At 41.1% G+C, this 19,787-nt stretch overlaps 1 protein-coding gene across 6 annotated transcripts in view; it reads left to right on the top strand.

Moving 5' to 3' along the window:
- CACNA1D (calcium voltage-gated channel subunit alpha1 D) overlaps window positions 1–19,787 on the top strand; it is a 299,481-nt gene that overhangs the window by 156,496 nt on the left and 123,198 nt on the right. For 3 of the 6 annotated variants that reach the window (XM_039867426.1, XM_039867431.1, XM_039867428.1), the window contains exons 6-8: window positions 3,435–3,587; window positions 4,105–4,301; window positions 10,939–11,042. In XM_039867426.1, coding sequence (XP_039723360.1) covers window positions 3,435–3,587; window positions 4,105–4,301; window positions 10,939–11,042 — 454 coding nt within the window. Of the gene's footprint in view, window positions 1–3,434; window positions 3,588–4,104; window positions 4,302–10,259; window positions 10,364–10,938; window positions 11,043–19,787 lie in introns of all 6 variants that reach the window. The other 3 variants (XM_039867427.1, XM_039867429.1, XM_039867430.1) reach the window with 2 other exon arrangements.

Here is a 19,787-nt window from a genome sequence, read left to right as displayed (position 1 = left end):
GCTGCTTGTTCTCAGCTAGGGGAAAAATTGGGGACAGGAGTGTGTGTCTGTTTTTCACCATTCAGAAAGCCATCAGAAGAACACAGATCATGGTTTTGCTTCTTCAGAAGTTCTTTGGGAATTTTTATTAAACCTGTTGGCACCAAAAATTCTCTGGAAGAAAAAAGATTTCCAAATTTAACATTTTAAAATGTAGGAAGTGATGTTTTATGTGTACTTATTTTTCCAGATGGTTCATTTATTTTCATTGAAAAAGATCAGCACAAGTCAAAACCACAAAACTGTCTGGAAGCAATTGAGAAAAATAGAAATACCTTGGAAATGACTGGGTCTGTTATACGTAACAGGGTTAAATGAGAAGTTCAGTGAGCAAACATGTTGTTTCAGATTTAGTTGTTACAGCTTAATCTAATTTCAAAGTAACCACGACAACTTTATTTCCCTCAAAAAGCAAATGACAGGACAGCCTGCCTGCGTTATGTGCCGCAAGCAGACACGTGGGTGCTGTGGCTTTGCTTGTGCGAGCCTGGCCAGCGCAGTCTCTCACAACTCACATAGCCTTGGTTTGGCTCCCTTGCCTAATGAAGTTTTCACTAAATGACTAATCCAGTGCTCCCCGATCCTCTTGAGGATGAGTTTTAAACTGTATCTCTTCCTTTCCACCCCCCCGCCCCCAAAATATCACTGTTTAAAACTCAAAGATCTGCTTTACACTCTCCCATGGGTCAACAGGGAGAAATAGGAATCTGTGTCTTGTATGCAGAATTTTCAGCCTATATTTTAACATCCCTGAGCAGAGGACAGAGAAACCTGAGCCTCTCATCAGATCCAAATGGGCTTTGGGGAGAGGGCTGGGGGCTCTGAGTCATGCAGTTTGCCATGCTGGTTGGCACCTGTGGCCTAGCGATTTCTTCTCAAGCACCTGGAATGGTTAAAAATGCCTGGGAAAGTTTGACTATTGACAGTGATCTGGGACTTGCCTAGTCATTTCTAAAGAGAATTCAGTCTATCCTCTAAAACAGGATTTTTTTTTTGTGTGTATGTGAATATATATATATTCATTCAGTGGAAGGTAAATATATACTTCAAAATGTAGTAGTTCAGACATTTGCAGAGTTCTTAACCACTCACACTCAACTGATAAGTGTTTATTGGAATCTTAGACCATCAAAGTGGGAAAGAACCCTAGAGATCATCCCGTTCAAGTGCATCTTTTAGATGAGGAAGCTGAGGCCTGTTAAGAGGTATCAGCTTGTGCAGGTTCTCATAGCTGGGTAGCCAAACAGGTCCAGGCCCACGCATGGTCTCCGGGTTCCCAGCCTGGTGTTCTTTCCACTTCATCCCACTGCCTCCGTGATTAGAGTCCCGTGAGATCTGCTGTATGCATTGATAATATACAAAGGGGCCTTATATCATGAAAGTGTACACATTCACGTTAAAGATACCACTTCATTATCTCACAATTTTGGCCCATCTGAAACATAGTAGTTACTTAAATACAAACATATTCCTGAAACATATGGCTCACTGCCATAGAATTTAGAAAAGCTAACTGCTGAATGATGATTTTGGATGGGCCATGCGTATCTAAAAAAATAAAAAACAAAAAAACTCATATCCAAGTAGATTAAAACATGTTTTCTTTTCCCCTCATCCTATTCCTTTTAGAAGGTGAAAACATTAATCGTCATCTTATTGATCATTTTTTTCCAAAAGAAACCATTTGAATATTAAATATCCAAAGGCAGTACTTAGTATTTTGGTCATAATGACGGTCTTGGAAAGATGGGCTCTTTGTGGATCTCTTGACGGTCTTCCCACCTCATCCCATCTGCCCCCCTTCTCTCTATTATCATGATGAAGGTTTGTTGTTATTGCTGATGAGTATTCTTCTCTCTGCTTGATGTTTTAATTTCTAACTTATTTAATTCTAGCATCTCTGCTGCTTATTCTCTTTCATTCTTTGAACATATATCGGGAAAGTAAGATCCAGGAAAAGGGCAGTTTGAATGAGAGAGAGACAGTGGGGAGGGGAAGGGAAAGAGAAAGAAGAAAAGAGAAAAGAGTGAACTACACAGAGCAGAAGCTGTGGTCATGGGCAAGAATGTAGGACATGGCACATGGGAGTCAGGAAGCCTGTTTCTAGTTTGGGTTCTGGTTATCTGCTGACCACTGTCCCTTAGTCTTCTGCTTCCTTCCACCCAGTCCTAATCCTGAGCGTTAGCCCACCATTTCTCTTTCCATTATCTCTTTGTCTCTTCCTATACCATGGCGGTGAGTATTACTCCATGGGTAACTCCTTCCCTTATCTCTCAAGCCCACAGTACAGTTGCAGGACACTTTCTTTTAATGTTATGCCGGTGATCAAACTTACTGGATCTAAAGTTGCTCTCTCTCTCTCTCTCTCTCTCTCCCCTTCTCCTGCCCATCTCCTACCTCCCTCATTCCAGGAAAGCCTCCTTTTGATATGATTTTTTGTTGTTGTTGTTCAGGCCCTAGGATTTGCCCCATGACCGCCTCCACGGGTACCTTCCTCTCTCTCAAACTCAGTTGCTAGGTTCTGGTCTCATCCTGATCCTCACCCTGTCCTACCTGGAGAGCCCAGCACTTTCCAACTACTTCTCCTCTGGTCCTGTATACTGCTGCCCTGTCCATCTTTCTAAAGAGGCTGCCTTTTGCTGATGGATTAAAGTCTGGCCCTGTAACTCAAATTCAAAATGCAGAGCTACTTAGCTGCAGTCTTCTTTCCTTTCCTGATAGTCTTCTCCACTGCATGTCTACCAGCCAAGACTCACTGCCCCAGCCCATGTCGCACTGGCTCATTTCTGTGCTTTTGGTGTTCTCTTCCCTCTGCCCAGCATAGCCTCTCCTCTGCCCACCTGTGGAAATCTACCCTCCTCAGCCTCAGGCCCTGCTTAGAGGAAGGCTGTTGCCTAGTGCTCTTTCTTCTTCCCACTCAGAAGCGATGTTTTCATCCCTCTTTAACTGTAACTGTTTGATATTACTAACATAGCATCTGTGTGCTACCTTAACTTTATGTTTAATTCTTATGTCTACTTCTAGAGCACAACTTCTTAGGGAAGGCACTTTATGTAATACAACCTCGTATCTCCCAAAGCACTAAACCTTATGCTTGCCACGTGGTAGATGTTCAAGGAATTTTGTTGAACGCATGTACAAACGATTGACTTTGATATCGGATAGTCCCCTCTCTAGGCCTTACTTATTCCATCTGTCAAGTGAGGAATTTGGATTAGGTAATCTTTAAGGCTCCTTTTTAACTCATGTCCAGGTTTAATGTTAATTAAAAACTCTGAAAATATCTTTGAGTTTTATTACTATGTATCATGTATAGAGCAGGTGTCATTAGGAATTATATGTATGCAACATTGAAGTATCTTCCTGGTTCACAAACTTATTTCTCTTTCTCCTAGGTTTACAAGTTGTCCTGAATTCCATTATAAAAGCCATGGTCCCCCTCCTTCACATAGCCCTTTTGGTATTATTTGTAATCATAATCTATGCTATTATAGGATTGGAACTTTTTATTGGAAAAATGCACAAAACATGTTTTTTTGCTGACTCAGGTGAGTAATGAAAATGGTAGTAACCTAACTTCAAAAAAAATTTGATTTTCCCCAAAACAACTTTGTGGTTTTGGAAAAATCTAAAACAAAATGAGAAAAAAAGCCAAATGTACTAGTAAACTTATTGAGGTGGTTCTTAGTGTGAATCATGTTCAGAACAAATGAAAACTTAATCTCCTTTTCTATCCTGGTTTCCTATGTAATGTGCTCTGGCAAACAAGATGAGGGAACCCAAAAACTAGAACATGAGGCGAATCAATAGTATTGTTCTATATAGGCTTAAGAAAAGTACTACGAGTGAGGATGGAGGAGAGAGCAATAAATTCTGAGTAAAGGAAATGACAAATTCCACAGAAGAGGGACTATTTGAAGTGGACCTTGAAGGACAAGTTGGATTTTGAGATAGCATAGATGGGCGGTCAGGCATTCTAGGCTCTGGCAAGGGTACTCAGCTTCCACAGGCTTGGTTTTCCTGATGTTCATCTCCAGTGGTGAAGCCTTCTTGCTCTGTTTGCAGATGTCGTAGCTGAAGAGGACCCAGCACCGTGTGCGTTCTCAGGGAATGGACGCCAGTGTTCTGCCAATGGCACGGAGTGTAGGAGTGGCTGGGTTGGCCCAAATGGAGGCATCACCAACTTTGATAACTTTGCCTTTGCCATGCTCACCGTGTTTCAGTGCATCACCATGGAGGGTTGGACAGATGTACTCTACTGGGTAAGCAGCTCGAGGAGAGGCTGACGGAGTGTTCTTTCTCTGGATAAGTGTTTCATTAGCTAGAGCCATTGGAGAGTTGGCTGAAAAAGAAGCCCTGGAAGTCAGTTCTTGGGGAAGGGAAGCAGACCCTCACTTTACTCAGTGAGATTATTCGTCTTTCCTCCTCAGGGCTTTAGTTAACCATTCTAGAAAGCATGATGCATAATGATGGCTTCCTCCACTCCCTGGTGCTGCCTGGGGAATTACTGCTGAGTGTACCTAGTAGTCCCTTTTTGGAGGAACCCCAGAAGGCCAGAGCCTTCTCTTAGAGAGTCACAGGTTATTTCCCAGGTTAAGAGGCTCCTGGACTTAAAAGGGCTAAAATTAATCTTTTACACATAAAGGCAGGTTGCTCTAGAATCTTAATGGAAGATAGGGAACATAAATTTAATTCCTTTTACGCTTTCCATAACTTAGCATAGCCCTAAAGCCAAAATGTAATATTTCCCTTGCATCTTCAGTATTACTATAACTCAGCCCAGCACATGGCCTTAGTGCTCTCTTCCTTTGTCTTTGGAGCGATAGAACTCTGGCAGAGAAGGTAGAAATGGCGTGGGGACCCATCCAACCTGCCATGAAAAAAGATAGACGTCCTTTCAATGGCTAAGGTCTGGTTCTTCTTCCTGCCAGAGCCAGAAGGGTTTGTTATAAATGAAGAGCGTAGTATTTTAACAGCTACTTCCCAGAGCTGAGTTTATTTATTTGGTAGAATTTGAAAAGCTCACGGGAGTTTAGAAATTATTTTCCATACCACAGAAACATCTACCACGTGCTGGGGAAAAGAGCTGACATGTAGAATTTGAGCCTGAACCCAAGTTCAAATGGGGTTAACCAGAACTCCAATAGTTTTGTTACAAGGCAATTAGTAATAAAATAATTCTTGAATGCACAGTGTCTAGTCAGAAGGCTTGCACATTGAGAAGTGGCTTCTGATGGTATCTAAATTTTAGACGCTTTATAGGATTTCATATTACTCTGTAACTTCAGAGAATGTAGTATATAATGGTCGTAAATCGGTTTTTGCTTCCCTTCACCAGTGAACACAATGCTTACAGGACTGTAGAAGTTCCTATATGTTTAACATTAGGCACAGAGGATATGTTTTTATTTTCATCCTCAAAGTATGTGTCTAGTTTGGTAATAAGGTTGAAACATCACCAACATGTTATATCTTGTTTTTTCCCATTTTCCCTTCTTTTTCTTATTGTCATAGGGGAGAGTGTGTGTGTGTCTGTGTGGTTATGTGCATCTGTTATTTATATCCATAAGACAATGCCTTTCATGAAGAGAAAGAAGGAGGAGATTATATTGGATGAACCAAGCCCGTAGCCATGCAAGGGGACACTCAAATTAGGTAAAGGGTTTGTTTTAACTATTCTAAGTTATAATTCCTAGTTAGATTAGCTGAGGTCTCAATACCAGTCGTCCTTTGAAATTTCTGAAAAATGAAAAAGCATCATCCAAATAGCCCAAAATCTGATCCTTCCCCCAAAACAGTACAGAAAACAACATTTTGATTAAAAAAAAAAATTTGTGACTCCTCTCAGCTGTTATTCTCTCTCTTGTCAATGTGAATTGTTTATTGCTGATCCAACATGCCTTGACTAATGGACAATTTTATACTTTATGTTATATTCTGCACATCGATTCTGTCATAACAATTTCCTATTTTCAAGCAAGTGAAACCTCTGGGAGCATGTGAGTAAAGGAGAGAAAATTCCACGTACCCAGAAACAAGTTCCCACTTGCTTTCCTGAAAACCTTTAAGTACCACCTAAACTCATATAATTACTATGTCTGTTGTTAATATGACAGAGTTAATAATTCGACAATATAATAATTGTATCTCTATGAATGACATAGTATCTTTATTCTAATGAAGGAACTCAAGTAATTTATCAACATTAATCCAATCTATATCCCTTTATAGAAGGTCTGGGATTTCGAAGATGGAAACAGTAGAATGTAGAGAGACCACTGAACATCCCTGGGATCCTACAGCAGGTGGTTGTGGTCCTTGATCTAGAACTGGGGTCTACAGAGTTTTTTTAAATAAGGGCCAGATAGTAAATATATTTGGCTTTGTACACCATAGTGTCTCTTGTCACAACTACTCAATTCTTCCCTCTACCTGTGTCACTCAGAAGCAGCCATATACAACATGTAGACAAATGGGGTGGCTCTGTTCCAATAAAACTTTTTTCATGGATGCTGAAATTTGAATTCATGTGTCACAAAACATTCTTTTGATTTTAATGATTTAAAAACATATAAGCCAGTTTTAGCTCAAGGGCTGTACAAAAGCAGATGAAGGGCTGGGTTTGGCCTACAGGTCATAGTTTGTCAAATCCTGCTCTAGACAGAACCCAACACTCTTTCCTTGGCATTCTTCCAGCCTTCTAGATTACTAGGGGGCAGATAATTAAGGTCTTCCAGAGTGTTCACTGAGATCTGAGTCTCTGAAACATATCAGATTGTTTTAAATTACTTGTTGACTACATTTATTAACTCATCATAGAGATAGGCAGGAGCCAAGCCAACCAGCCTTCTTAATATTTTATGGGCCACGTTCAGCTGGAAGCCACACAGCTGTGTTCCAGAACAGACTGTCCCTGCCCAGCACAGTGCTTGGCACAGAGCAGGTGCTCGACAAATACTAATTACTGTGACTCTTCAAGTGCATGATCCCATTCATTGCCTCAGTGTAGATGGGTCATGTTTAAATATTAATTTTTAACTATAACTAGGGTGTCAAGGAAACATCTGAGAGAGAACTAAGGAGATTAGATTTTAAATATTGACTGTAAGCACATTTCTCCATCCTTTAAGGTGTTTGTATATGGTGGAAAAAGTCTTTGCCAGGGATTATGTTGCATCTTTTTCAAGTATACAGTCAGTCAGTGTTCTCAAGCTTGTTGATACCTCAGTTCTCAGTGTTGTCTGGCAAATGGCTGGCGGGATGTTGAGAAGGGAAGTGCAGGTGGGCCTACTATGCAGAAAGACACACTTAGAATGGAGCCATATGGATGTGTAGGGAGTGGGATTATTAACTTCTGGTGGGAAAAAAGTTATTGTAGAGCTCCTTCAGAAATTGAGTTCTGTAAACATAATTAAGCTGTCACCTGACCCACATGTATTTGTTGTCCACAGAGGCAGTAGAGTGTAGTGCAAAGAAAGAGCGTTAAGGCTGGGATAGGGCTGGGCATGTGACCTTGTGTAGGTCACCGAAACTCTTTGGGCTTTAATTTTGTTGTCTACAAAATGCAGGATAAGACTACATGATCCAATATTTTTTTCCAACTCAGAGGAAATGTCTTTAAATGTAAGAAATTAATTCACAAGAGTATCAATTTCAGGAGAGAGGTATTCATATAAATCATTTATGGTCTCTTGCCTTAGCACCAAGCTCTCTTCTCAGTGAACACACCTATGGAAGTGCTGGCTCTTAGACTCTAATGGGAAGTTCTCATGGTCACGCTTACCACCTACTTCATGCAGTGTACCTGGGGAATCCCCCTCTAGTTAGCCAGGGGCTTGCCTTTCTGTACCTGTATCTTATTCCATGCTCAGGGGAGCTACAAGCAATATACCAAGTTTCCAGTGTGTTCTCACAGTTAGAAAAGACAAAAAGCCTTAGGCTGGCCTTTAATCGGAGATATGAATGTACATTTTGGCCTTAAAAGTGAGGGAAAACAAACTCAATGGTAGATTATTTCCTGGGAACCAGGAGACACCACATGATGTCTTCAGTATAAATTAGCTCATATGGATTTCTCCCTGTTGCTCAAGACCATGAGACAAAATCCCAAGCAGTCTTTATTTTCACATGGGTATTTTAGGGAGCAGCTTACCAGTTCTGACTTGTCCTAGGTATATGGCAAGGTCTAAGGAATCTAAGCAGTTGTCTGGCAGCTGCTCCTGGGGCTCTGGAAAGAGACCTGGGTTGAGAAGGTTAAGTTCAGAGAAAGATTGGTCCCTAAAGCTTAAGTTCTGTTTCTCTTCTCCAGGTTCTGGAAATTTAGAGTCTCCTGTGGTCTTTGTTTAGCTCCAGTCTTTGCCTCAGCCCCTAGCTGTCATTCCAGGTGATATTTCTGATTTGAGCAAATGTGAAGCTATCAAAGACTCATAAGAAATTAAAAGAGTCTTTAAAAAAAAAAATTTCCCTCTCAAGTGAGGCAGACAGCTGTTACTAGAGCCATTCTCTGGAACACAAGACTGAGGCCTGAACGAGGTTTGGTGAAGGAGATGGCTCAACTGACTTTGCCAAAGCTGTATTAAAGCAAGGTCTCCTGGTGGCAGTCTTGGACTTAAGCATCTTTCCCTGTGAGCATGCACTCCCCTGTCATATACAGTTCTGTTCTGAAAGAGGGGGAAAAGGCCCAGAGAAGTCTCTGGAAGATCCTGACTCCAGGCTGGGCTCTAGCCGCTACACAAGGCAGCTTGTTTCTTCTCCACACATGGGTTTTTAAATAAGTTTGGTGGTGTAGTTGCTTTGGAAGAATTACCCTCTGCCTTCCTGCTGAAATTAGTTTATCCAGCTTAATTAGATCAACAATTGCAGCCACAGCCTTGGCTCATTTATTACTCTAATTGCCAATGTAAGATGTGCAGACTGATATGAGTTCTATTAAGCACATCAGTTTTCATGTGGCCAAACAGGTGTTTCATAAGGGGTTTAATGCCCTCTCCCTAGACTTCAGCAACAGATGTTAGGTAATTTTTTTTTTTTTGATGTTCTCTTTTCCTATTTTGCTTCTGCATGAGGCAAACAGAGTGAACGCATGAGCCTTATTCTGTAAAGCTAAAACCTGGAGCCAGATAATGTGGAAGAAAGCACATGCTTAAAGGCCTAAGTGCTTACACCTGCAAGGCAAGAGCCATGGAATAGGCCCGGACTGTCTATAGGTCTCTTGGCTGAAGATTTTGGGTGTCCAGCAAAGTCAGGCCCAGGGTCATTCATTTGGTCCCCTGACTGGTCCTCAACACCTCCTTCCTGGGAGCAGCATTTGCCCAATTTAACACTGACCTGTTCCTGCTGGAAAGTTCCATCCAGCTGTGAACTTTAAAGTACCTTGGATGATCTATCAGGGAGGCCATATCTGACTGTCCTGCTTGAGCTTATCCCGCAAGTAGAGACATGGGGTTCCTCTGGATGAGCCAGCCAGCTCACAGCTGGAGCCGGCTCTCCCAGGATGGGCCATCTAGGTCCAAGATAGGTGTAGGGGATAACAACTTTTTCCTTCTCTTGGATCCTTCCCGTGGATGCAGTTGGAAAAATCTCATTCCCAAAAGTAGCCTTGAATACATGTCAGTTAGATGACTTCTGATACACTTTCCTTACTGGCGTTAGTATAGCTGAGCTTGCACTCCGATTGCAGATAATCCTGATTTCAGGTGGGTTAGGGTCCTTGGCTAGGTTGGCTTCTAATGCAAAGTTATTATTTTAGCATTTTTTTTAAAAAAAGAATTTGTAGAGTTAAATGTTGCCAATATGTCTCTCGAAGACCTTTCCACCATCACAAATTTTAAAAACAAAAAAGTACTAACAACTTGAGCAGCGTAGAAAATAATTTTGAGCTAAGAACGTTTTGTCCCCTACCAAGCTCTTTTCTAAAAATCCCTTATCAAGGCAGTTAACTGTGAGGAAGAGCCAAATCCCAGCTAATTTCCTTACCAGTGGCCAGACTCTGCTCCTATTTGCCCTGAAAGCTTTGATGACTCTGTGTGCGTGTGTGTGCGTGTGTGTGTGTTGGGAATATATAAGGAATGTTCATTGGCCACTATTGTTTCTGATATGAATTTAAGTAAATGTTTCATTAAATGTATAGAATGTATAGAATGCTGTCTCTAATGTGACCCTCTCTCCTTACTAGATTCTCTTATTAACCCACTCCTATGAGACCATCTTATTTCTTACAGATGAATGATGCAATGGGATTTGAATTGCCCTGGGTCTATTTTGTCAGTCTCGTCATCTTTGGGTCATTTTTCGTACTAAATCTTGTACTTGGTGTATTGAGCGGGTAAGCTACACCTCTTTCATCTTGAAAGCAGAGTCCTGAGGACAGTTGCCAAGACCACACAGGCTTTGCTAGATGGGGGCCACCGGGTGGGTGCCAAGAGCTTTCTGTGTCCTCCAAGATGCTTTCTTTTCTGCTGAGCCTTCCCAAATTATGATGTTTCCTGGAACCTCACCAGCCTTTATGAAAGAAAACTATAGGATAGTTATTGACCAGAAATTAATCAGCGTTGTTGCTTGGGATTTAAATAGTTTCCACCGCTTCCCCTTTTGTCTGTCCTAAAATGAGATTCATTTATAATTGCTTTATTTGTCTGGATCTAAATATAATCCAGATTAATTGGTACAAAACAGTAGCTAAGTGAGCTGGTCCTGGCCGACTTTTGGTAGGCCACATCTGTAGATCTCAGCAGCAGAACTTGTCCTTATTCAAAGATAAAAAATAGAAGGTCTAGGGTGGGGTCTCTGTCCTGGGAGCACTAATCTTTCATCAAAGTCCCAAGTTGTCTGGCAGCTGCTCCTGGGGCTCTGCTCTTTAGTCGATAGATAACTGATAACTGATCTCCTTACATTTTACAGGTAAATGATGCGATAGGATGGGAATGGCCATGGGTGTATTTTGTTAGTCTGATCATCCTTGGCTCATTTTTCGTCCTTAACCTGGTTCTTGGTGTCCTTAGTGGGTAAGCAGTTGGATCCATGTTGCACTCCGTGCTGCTGCCATGTGTGAGGCGGCTCTGTGTGTCTCCCAGCTGCCCTCTGTGGCTCCTCTGCATGCGTGTGGACTCTGATGTCCCCTCTGTGTGTTGCTTTTGGATTGAACTGTGATTCTTTCTGCCTGCGTCTGTGAGATTTTGTGTTTCTGATGCTTGCCAAGCACTATTAATTTAATGAAAACGTTTCCCTGAAGCCAGTCACATTAATTTGCCAATGTGTAGAAGTGGATTACCAGTGAGAAAAAGGAGTCCCAACCTTGTTCTCCCCCAGGAAAGGGCATCTTGTGGTTTTATTTCCATTGGTACATAACCTGGCTCTTTGAAATTACCCACAGTGTATCTTAAATATTTCCATGGTGTTTCAGATTTCATTGTGAAGGAGAAATAAGCCTAGATTAGCACATAAAGGCTGAACAGACTTCAAAGTCTGACATCCTTCTGATCAGGATCATTTATTAGCTTGATTTTCTGCTGCTGTCACTGTGAGAATTTTCCCTCTAATTCATTTTTAATCTTAACTGGTAGAATCTTTATTTAAATGTAGAGTAATGATCAACTTTTTGCACGTACATGTCTTTTGGTCTTATCATAGTCCTTGTCACTCAGTCACCATTTTTGGAATTTCATTTTGTTAACCTCAGCTCTATGATTAACGTTCTAGAAAAGGGGACCCCGGTGTTTCTGGGCTCTGCCCTGCCTGTAGTTGCCATCCAAGAGACCCTGGGGCAGCTTCGCATCCCCATCATCCTGCAGACCCTCCAGAAAGGGCAGTACCCCAGGGAAGGGAGCTAGAAGTTTATCTTCTCTTCACTCACTTTATCTTCCTCTTTCTGAGCTTATATCTCAGGGAAGTGATGTCTTCATGGAATGATGAGTCAGTGTGGAGACCTTTATCTCATTTTTCTCAACACTGCCTTTTCCAGAGCAGAAAGCTGAGTTATCCATCTCTGCTTCCTTTCCTCATCTTCCCTGTAACCTCCTTGTCCATTTTCGGGGGATAACAATTTTGGAATTCTCCTTGGCTGAGTGTGGTCAGTTTTACTTCATGGACACACTCATGAGAAGACCCTATCTAGAAATGGCCCACAGTGAGAGGAGTGGGGAGGGGGTGGACTGGGACTGAGTTGGGATGTGACAGCATACCCCCCCACCCTCTACCCCTACCCCTACCAAAGCTTCCTACTACAGACAAACCTTTCCTTGAGCCTCATGCGCTTCCACTTAAAACTTTAAAAGAGCCTTCCTCCTAATGAACCCTCCGTGGCCTTAGGTTGGTGTTGGGATTGTAAAGGTGGAATCTCTCCCTGGAGGAATAGCATTGTGCTTGATTTTGCCACAGGAACAGCCTGTACAAGGTCAAAAGCAAGTCTGTTGTGAATTCCTTGGCACTCCATGTCACCTAAACCTAACTAAACTGAGGCCATGGAAACCACTAATTTTAACAGTGCCAGTGACATGCCTTATCTCTGAGCTTTCCAGAACAGGAACCATCGCCTGGCATGATGAAGCAGCTTAAAAAAATAAAAAGGAAAAGATGGGAGGAAGGGCTCCTTGTTACAATGGTGGGCATTAAACATGCACCGTCATGGGGGTACCCAAAGTTGGAGGATAAAAAAAGGCATGTACCTTCATGGAACAATCAGTTCACTGAAATATATTTTGGGGGAAATAATAAGTAACTTAAAAAAACATTTTTATATCAAAACAAAACTAGATCCGTTACGAAGAAGAATACAAATGACACGTAAATTTTGCAAATAAAATCCAAGACTTCCCAGTGATTTTTCACTGTCACTTCATGTTGTGCCCCAGCTCCCAAAAGCTGCATGCTGACTCTACTCCACCCTTAAGGCCACTTTCGTAGGAAATGCTGAGGAGTATTTTGTGTAAAGTAAGAACCAGGCCTGCAAAGCAGAGCTTTTCATCCCTGTTGGCTGATTTGGCCAGCATTTCCTGAGTTCTGTTGAATGCCCGGCTCTGGGCCAGCGGCCAGGGGTGCCAGGATGTCTAAGACACAGACGGAGGCCTTGTGCTCAGACATTTGTCGTCTAGTGGGGGAGACTGTTGTTAAGCAGTGCAGGATGGCAAAGCTAGGGTAGAAGTGTAGACCAAGGGGCTATGAGCCAGATCTTGAGAGATGGTAAAGTGTCTATGGGGAAACCGATGAGGGGCTGGCATGCTCCTACCTCCCCTAACAATTACCTGGGCTTCTCAGCACAGCTACTCCCCCTTGACTTTCTCCCAAGTAACAAAAAATCAAAATGGGCCATTCGTATTCATTTTCTTAGTAAAGCAAATTTAAAAATATTTTTATTTTAATCTTAGGATTCTTCACATTTTTTTGTAGGGAACACTAGAGGAATTACAAAACTAGAAGGATGTAAATGTTAAAAGGAAGATGACTTATGTTGCAAAGCCCCTTAGGGACCATCAGACCAACACAAACATAATCCCCAAAGCGCTGAATTAAAAGCCTCTCATATTAGAAACTTAAGACTATGCTTTTGCCTTTGGATGAAGCATCATGAAATGATGCTGTGTGTCTTTAAGTCTTTCAGCCTTTCAGATATATTTATTTCTGCTCCTTGGTCCCGTCTCTTTGTGTGTGGCCATGCCATCCTATTGTATTCTTGAACTGATTTTAATCTGCCTCTTGATTTGTTGTTGGTACATTTTAAAAGCATTCTAAAATTGATGCTTTGGGGAAAAAATTTTTGCTTTTACAATAGGCCATTTTTCTCAAGGTGAGTATGAAGTTTATTAACTGCACATCCTGTGTAGCCAAGCGTGAACATGGATGAAGACTTTTATCTCTGATGATAGTGTTCGGTGGGAGGAGCCGAGAATGTCTGTAACTCCTGTTGCAGTTTCATGTTAAGTTGTCATTGAGGAGATGGTCCCATTATGACCGGAGATTGGAAAGAATGTCTTATTTAAATCTACAATTCAGACAGATTATTTCTCCTCTCATGCTGGCCTTTTCACTTTTAAAATTGTTCGTTTAACTCCTTGTCCTTTTTGAGTTTTTTTTGGTCAGTAAGTTGGCAAAATAAGAGAACATGTATTTCAGTGCTTTGTTTCTTTAGGATCACTGCCAGATTCCCAGGGCAAAGGGGGATTCTGGGCAGTGGGCTTGCTTCTTCACCTGCAGAACCCACCCGATGCCAGGTACACCTGCAGCAAGATAGAGGGCTCTCTAGGCCCCCGAGTTGTGGTTCAGACCCTGAAGAAGGGACTGGTAGATGAGAAGGGAACTAGAAGACCTGGGTTCTGGTCCTGCCAGTGTCACCCACTAGCTCTGGGACTTCACTCCGAGCCTCAGTCTCCTCATCTCTCAAATAGGGATGATCCTATGTGCCACCTCCCCACAGGGTGGCTGGCTTTAAATCAGCCAGTGAAGTTAGAAGTGCTTTGAAAAATATACAAAGGTTTTTCTTCATTTAATGTATCTTTATATTGAATGCATGGATCTCCTCTCTGGGTGAAGTAGGAATAACCAAGGGGACCCTTTGGAAATTATCTAAAGTATACTATTTTATGGATTTATCAGGAAGTGACCAAGGGAAACATGCTTTGTACACATGTTGATACTCTATTCTGTGCCCTCCAAGAGGCAGCTACAGAGGTTCTTTGTCGGCTGTAAAGAATTATGCAGAGCTGAATTGTTGTTATTCAGGTTCTATCTGGCAGTGATTTTTTTGTACCAATAGAAGGTAGTGGCATTTCTGTAACGTAGTGGTTAAACATGGCAGCTTTAGAGTTAGATAACCAAGATTTGTGTCTTTGCTCTACCTTTTAGCAACTGAGATTTGGGACAGATTGCTTACCTGTTTGAGCCTCACTTGTCTGATCTGTGAAATGGAATGAATAATACCAACCTGTGTAGTTGTGTGAGGATTTAGTGAACTAAAGAGCATAGAGCGCCTGGTTATTATCGTGATGGCTCAAATTAGAGTATATAAAAGGGAATTTGACTCTAAACTAATCAACTCAGTCCTTTTAAACCAATGAATAATAATTGACTAAGATAGGCCTGAATTAGTGAAAAGTCAAAGTCATAATATTTTTTAATGTTTTATCACACATATATTTGTTATATATAGTGACATAAGCCAGGCCAATGATTGATTACTAAGGGTATGACTACACAAACCACCTACTGGGTTGGCTTTAAAGAATAGATTAAAATCATTTATAGTTCACCTATGGTTTCAAAACTTTTGTTTTACTAACATCTTATGAAAAATATTTGAAACACTTTCTTAAGCAGCCTTGCATGTTGTTATAAGATAAATGCTCTTTGTAAACCAGATTTTATGACATAAGATTGAATGTAAATCCAGCCCATGTCTATAAATTTGAAATCATTCAGTTCTAAGTTAATTCGTGTTCTTTGTTTCCCAATAAGTTCCAGATCTACCAGGTCACAGGTTATCTTTTTAAATCATTAATCCAATTTGATATCACTAGAGGCCTGTTTAACTTCAGAGGGAACATGAATGAGAAAACATGAATGAGGGAAAGCATTATAGAATAGCCATTTTTAAACCAGTTGATCATTCCGAATTTCGCTATTGCTCCCTTCCTCTACTGCATACTAGTTGCATCAGATCCCAGGGCCTACACAGAGACCCAAGCATGGCTACTTTTCTTGTGTAACTACTGGTGTAGAGAGAAGGGAGAGGGAAGATGGTGGTAATGGTGGGGCTGTCAACTGTATTGTATCAGAATTTTACAGACTGGGATCGGGTTTGGGGCATCATAATTTGAACCTTGATCCATTTAAATTCACACCATTATGAGCTATGGTAAATCAGAGATTGCCTCTGATTTCTTCCACTTGAATACTGGCTCAGGAGGCAAAACATATCAGGGCGGAGGGTGGTTGTGTTGCTTGTGGATATTTTCTAAGTGGAGACGTACCCTCTAGGAAGAAGCAGTCTTATAAATTATTCATGACTGAGATTAGATTTTGCTCTCATTCAACACTTTACCAGCATCTGCTGAAAGAAAAGGAACAACAGAATTTCTTGTTCTACATACTTTTCTGACATACGTGCATCTTGGAAGAGTAGCCAAATTGCCTGAAACATTGAAAGTGATATTGTTAGGTGATGGGATAGCCAGGCTATCAGTATGATTGGTTACCATTATATTACAGAATAAAACTGTGCTGAGTTCATGAGTTAATTTCATATCTTGACCAACAGACAAAGCACAAAGAGGTTTAGTTTAAAAATAAATAAGTGGTGTAGGGTTCTTGGTAGATAGTTTGTACAATTAAAAGAAGATTTTTTCCTGTTATGTAATTAGTGCTGATCAGACTGCCAGAATTCCAAGAAAAGGCACCCCTAATAATCACTTATAGCAAAATACTTCCAAACACTTCGCTGGATTTATCTTTGGTTTGTCTAGGCTAATATGTGAAAGATTTGTCCACACAGTTGGGTGACTCTTTTCTTGAACTTGGAAGTAATGTCGTGAATGGTATTGAATGCTGAGATCCATGGAGAGATCCATGGTCCATTAGTAGCTTCACATGGTTTGGCTTTGGTAGAATAATTAAGCTCTGCTTCTGCTTCAAATGGAAGAATACTAAATTTCCTTTTTCTGATGAAGAACCAAGCTAAACATTTATATATACTTTTAAACACTGAACTTTCTTGTTGCAGAGTTAAAAGGCTGTCGGGGGTAGCTGACAGCTGGATCCTGGTGCTGTTGGTACCATGGTACCTGAAGTGCACAGGCTGGTAGCCACACCTGACATTAACAAGTGAGTGGTAACCTCTCTGCCGCTGGCTCGCAGCTACTGTTTCCATAGAAATGGCTGTCGGGATCAGTGGAAACGAGGTAAGTGAAAGTTTTCGCTGATCCTTGTTTCCATCAAGCTGACGTCTGTTTCCCTGGCAACAGCAGTGGCCAGCAGCCAGGCACTAGGACAGATTCAGTAGAGCTCTCTCACTTGTCAGCTGTGGCTATCATCTGTCCCTGACCGAGTTCTTCTTTATAATGCATAACAAACACCTCCGAGGACCCAGGAGGAACCTCTGGCCACATGTGCCTTCCTGGGCACCCATTTTGCTGATGGAGAGCTCTGTCCCAGGCATCTGCTCCATCAGCAGACTCCCCTCCACTACGCTCTCATTGATCGATTTTCAGTTCAGGAGAAGGGGTGAGGTAGTTGAGGGCATCCGTGTTGCAGAGCAGGGTGTTTAGTCTGTTGATCCCAAATCCTGGGGGAAGAGAATTCATTGCAGTGATTTCTTGTACAGACTCAGCTCTTCATAAAGCTGCTGTTACCTTAATGGTTGAAATTAAAGCCATAATTTTCCTGTGTTCCCTATTCAATTGATGGCGTTAACAATTGCTATCACTTTTACAATGGAAAAGATATTTATGAATTTAATAATTTGATTTCTTGTGAGAAATACATTGGTGATTGCCTCTAAGATTCTATGCTAGTGTCAACCTTATGCCAGTCTTTTTTTTTTTTTTTCCTTCTGTGTAATATTATTTTACAGGCTAGTAACATTGCCTGTAGAGATAAAATATTGGTATATAGCAAGGCAGTTCAGTATTCAAAGACCAATATGTCCAAAATTACAGGGAACACTTCTTTATTAAAGTTCAGCAGTCATGCCTTTTCTGGAGTTCCATTTTAATATTTCAGCAAATCTATGCACCCAAGGCATAAGTATCCTCCCATTTGAGACAACATTCACAGGTCCCTCAGAGCAAAGAAACGTCATCATTTCCTGGCGTGTGAGATAAGAGCACATAGGGAGAGATACAGAGTGAGTTGTTGGACATTGGTTTTAAATGCTTAATATTCTATGAAAAAATATTTTCTCTGAAACAAAACTCTGAGATTGAGAACTGTATCTCTGAGAATTGAATGAAGATATAGATCCACAGTATTATGAGAATTTAGATTGGCTATCTAGAAGAACCTTTCACTGAAACTGAGTGGATTTCCTGTCTTTGGAGATCTTTCTTAATGATGCTTTTTCTCAATAATGTGGACCTGGACCATTATGCTTGACCTAGAGGCAGTACTTAGGGCTGGCCCTATACTACCTGTTTAGGTTCAATGTAACAGACTAATAAGGAGCAGAAAATCTTGCTAGATACTTTTCTCTTTGTTTTAGACTTCTTAGGGAAAAAAATGACTTGAATTCATTCATTTAATTTGAGTGTCTACATAGTAGTAGATGTATTTGCCAAGCACCTTACTAGGCATTAAGGTTACAATGAGTTTTTGCTTTGATCAAGTTTATATTTGATGGGGGAGACAAATTATAATTACAAACTTTTATAAATTCTTGGAAAAGAAAGGTACATGGTGCTATAAAGAGGGTTTAATGGGCACAACTGATACCTAGGGGTGTGGGGAGCGTCCTGGAGGAAGAGAAGAATGAATGAATAGCCATCATATCCAGGCAGGATAGGAGAAGAGGCCGGGGAAGAGTGTTCCAATGAAAGCAAAAACCCATGCAAAGGCCATACAATAGGAAGGAGCAGAGCGGGCATCTGGGGAGCAGGGAAAGGAGGGTAGAAAAAAGATGACTGATCAGCAGAGCCCAGATCACAATGGTCCATCCAGATCATGTCACAAATTTGGGTTAATTAGCTAAAGGGTAAAAGAATCCACTGATGAATTTTAAGCAGGAATAATGTGATTTATATTTGTTTTATTAAAATTATTCTGTGTTCTGATGTCTTTAGCCTACCTTAAAATGCTTCAAAAAATAAGATGATTTTGTAGATAGATGCAAAGTTGGATAGATAGGTGATAAAGAAAATACAGAAAATGTTAATTGTGGAATCTAGATCGTAGACCTAAGTGTTCACCGTACAATTCTTTATACTTCTATGAATGTTTGAACATTTTCTTGATGAAATGTTGGGAAAATCTGCATATAAAAATCACTCTGGCCACAGCAGTATGTATAGACAAGTTGGATACAAGACCTGATGTAGGGAAGCCAATTTAAGACTATTGTAATCCACTGTCAGTCACAACGTAGATACAGTGCCAGAGTTAACCTTTCACTGTCAAGAACTATAAAACTTTTTCCAAAGATGGAAATAGGCACCATAGATTGGGATCCCTAAAAGAAAGGAAACATGAAGTCCCGTAATTGTCCTGGCTTTCTGCCTGGAGACACTTAACATTGTGGCACAGGGAGTCAGAACCCAGCAGAGGACAGCAGTCTATTTGCTGAAGAGGCAAAGAGCAGAGTTTGGACTGCTGAGACAGCTGAAATTTTCAGGACAGAGTAGTGGAGAGAGGTGTACAGAGAAGGAGCTCTGGAAAGGTGAATAGAGATTCTCTTAAATATTTGACAATATACTAAGTTGCCATGTGCCAAGTGAGACTATTGAGGCATGGTAAAGAATAGCAACTAGAAAGCTGTGAGCTGCTGGAAATTTCATAGTGCTGGTAGACAGGGGTTTCTGAGGGGCTGGAATGGATTGACTTTGATGAATACATTTGACATTCATTTGAGACCTCAGAAAAGCCAGGCATTAAGGGCGGGGCTACTTTAGCCCTGGAGTAAGAGCCACTCTAGACCTGCCCTAACAAAGCTTGTAAACAAGCTTCAAAAGGATCAAGCTAAGTGGCCAATTAATTAAACAGCTGCCAAAACAAAAGTCAACACTCATTAAGGGAAGACACCAAAATTCAGCCTTTCTCCAAATGTTTCCCCA

Source organism: Pteropus medius, unplaced genomic scaffold, assembly GCF_902729225.1.
Source record: "Pteropus medius unplaced genomic scaffold, Ma_sr-lr_union100, whole genome shotgun sequence".
In the NCBI taxonomy this organism is placed as follows: Eukaryota; Metazoa; Chordata; class Mammalia; order Chiroptera; family Pteropodidae; genus Pteropus; species Pteropus medius.
This window is presented reverse-complemented; position numbering and strand designations above follow the sequence as displayed.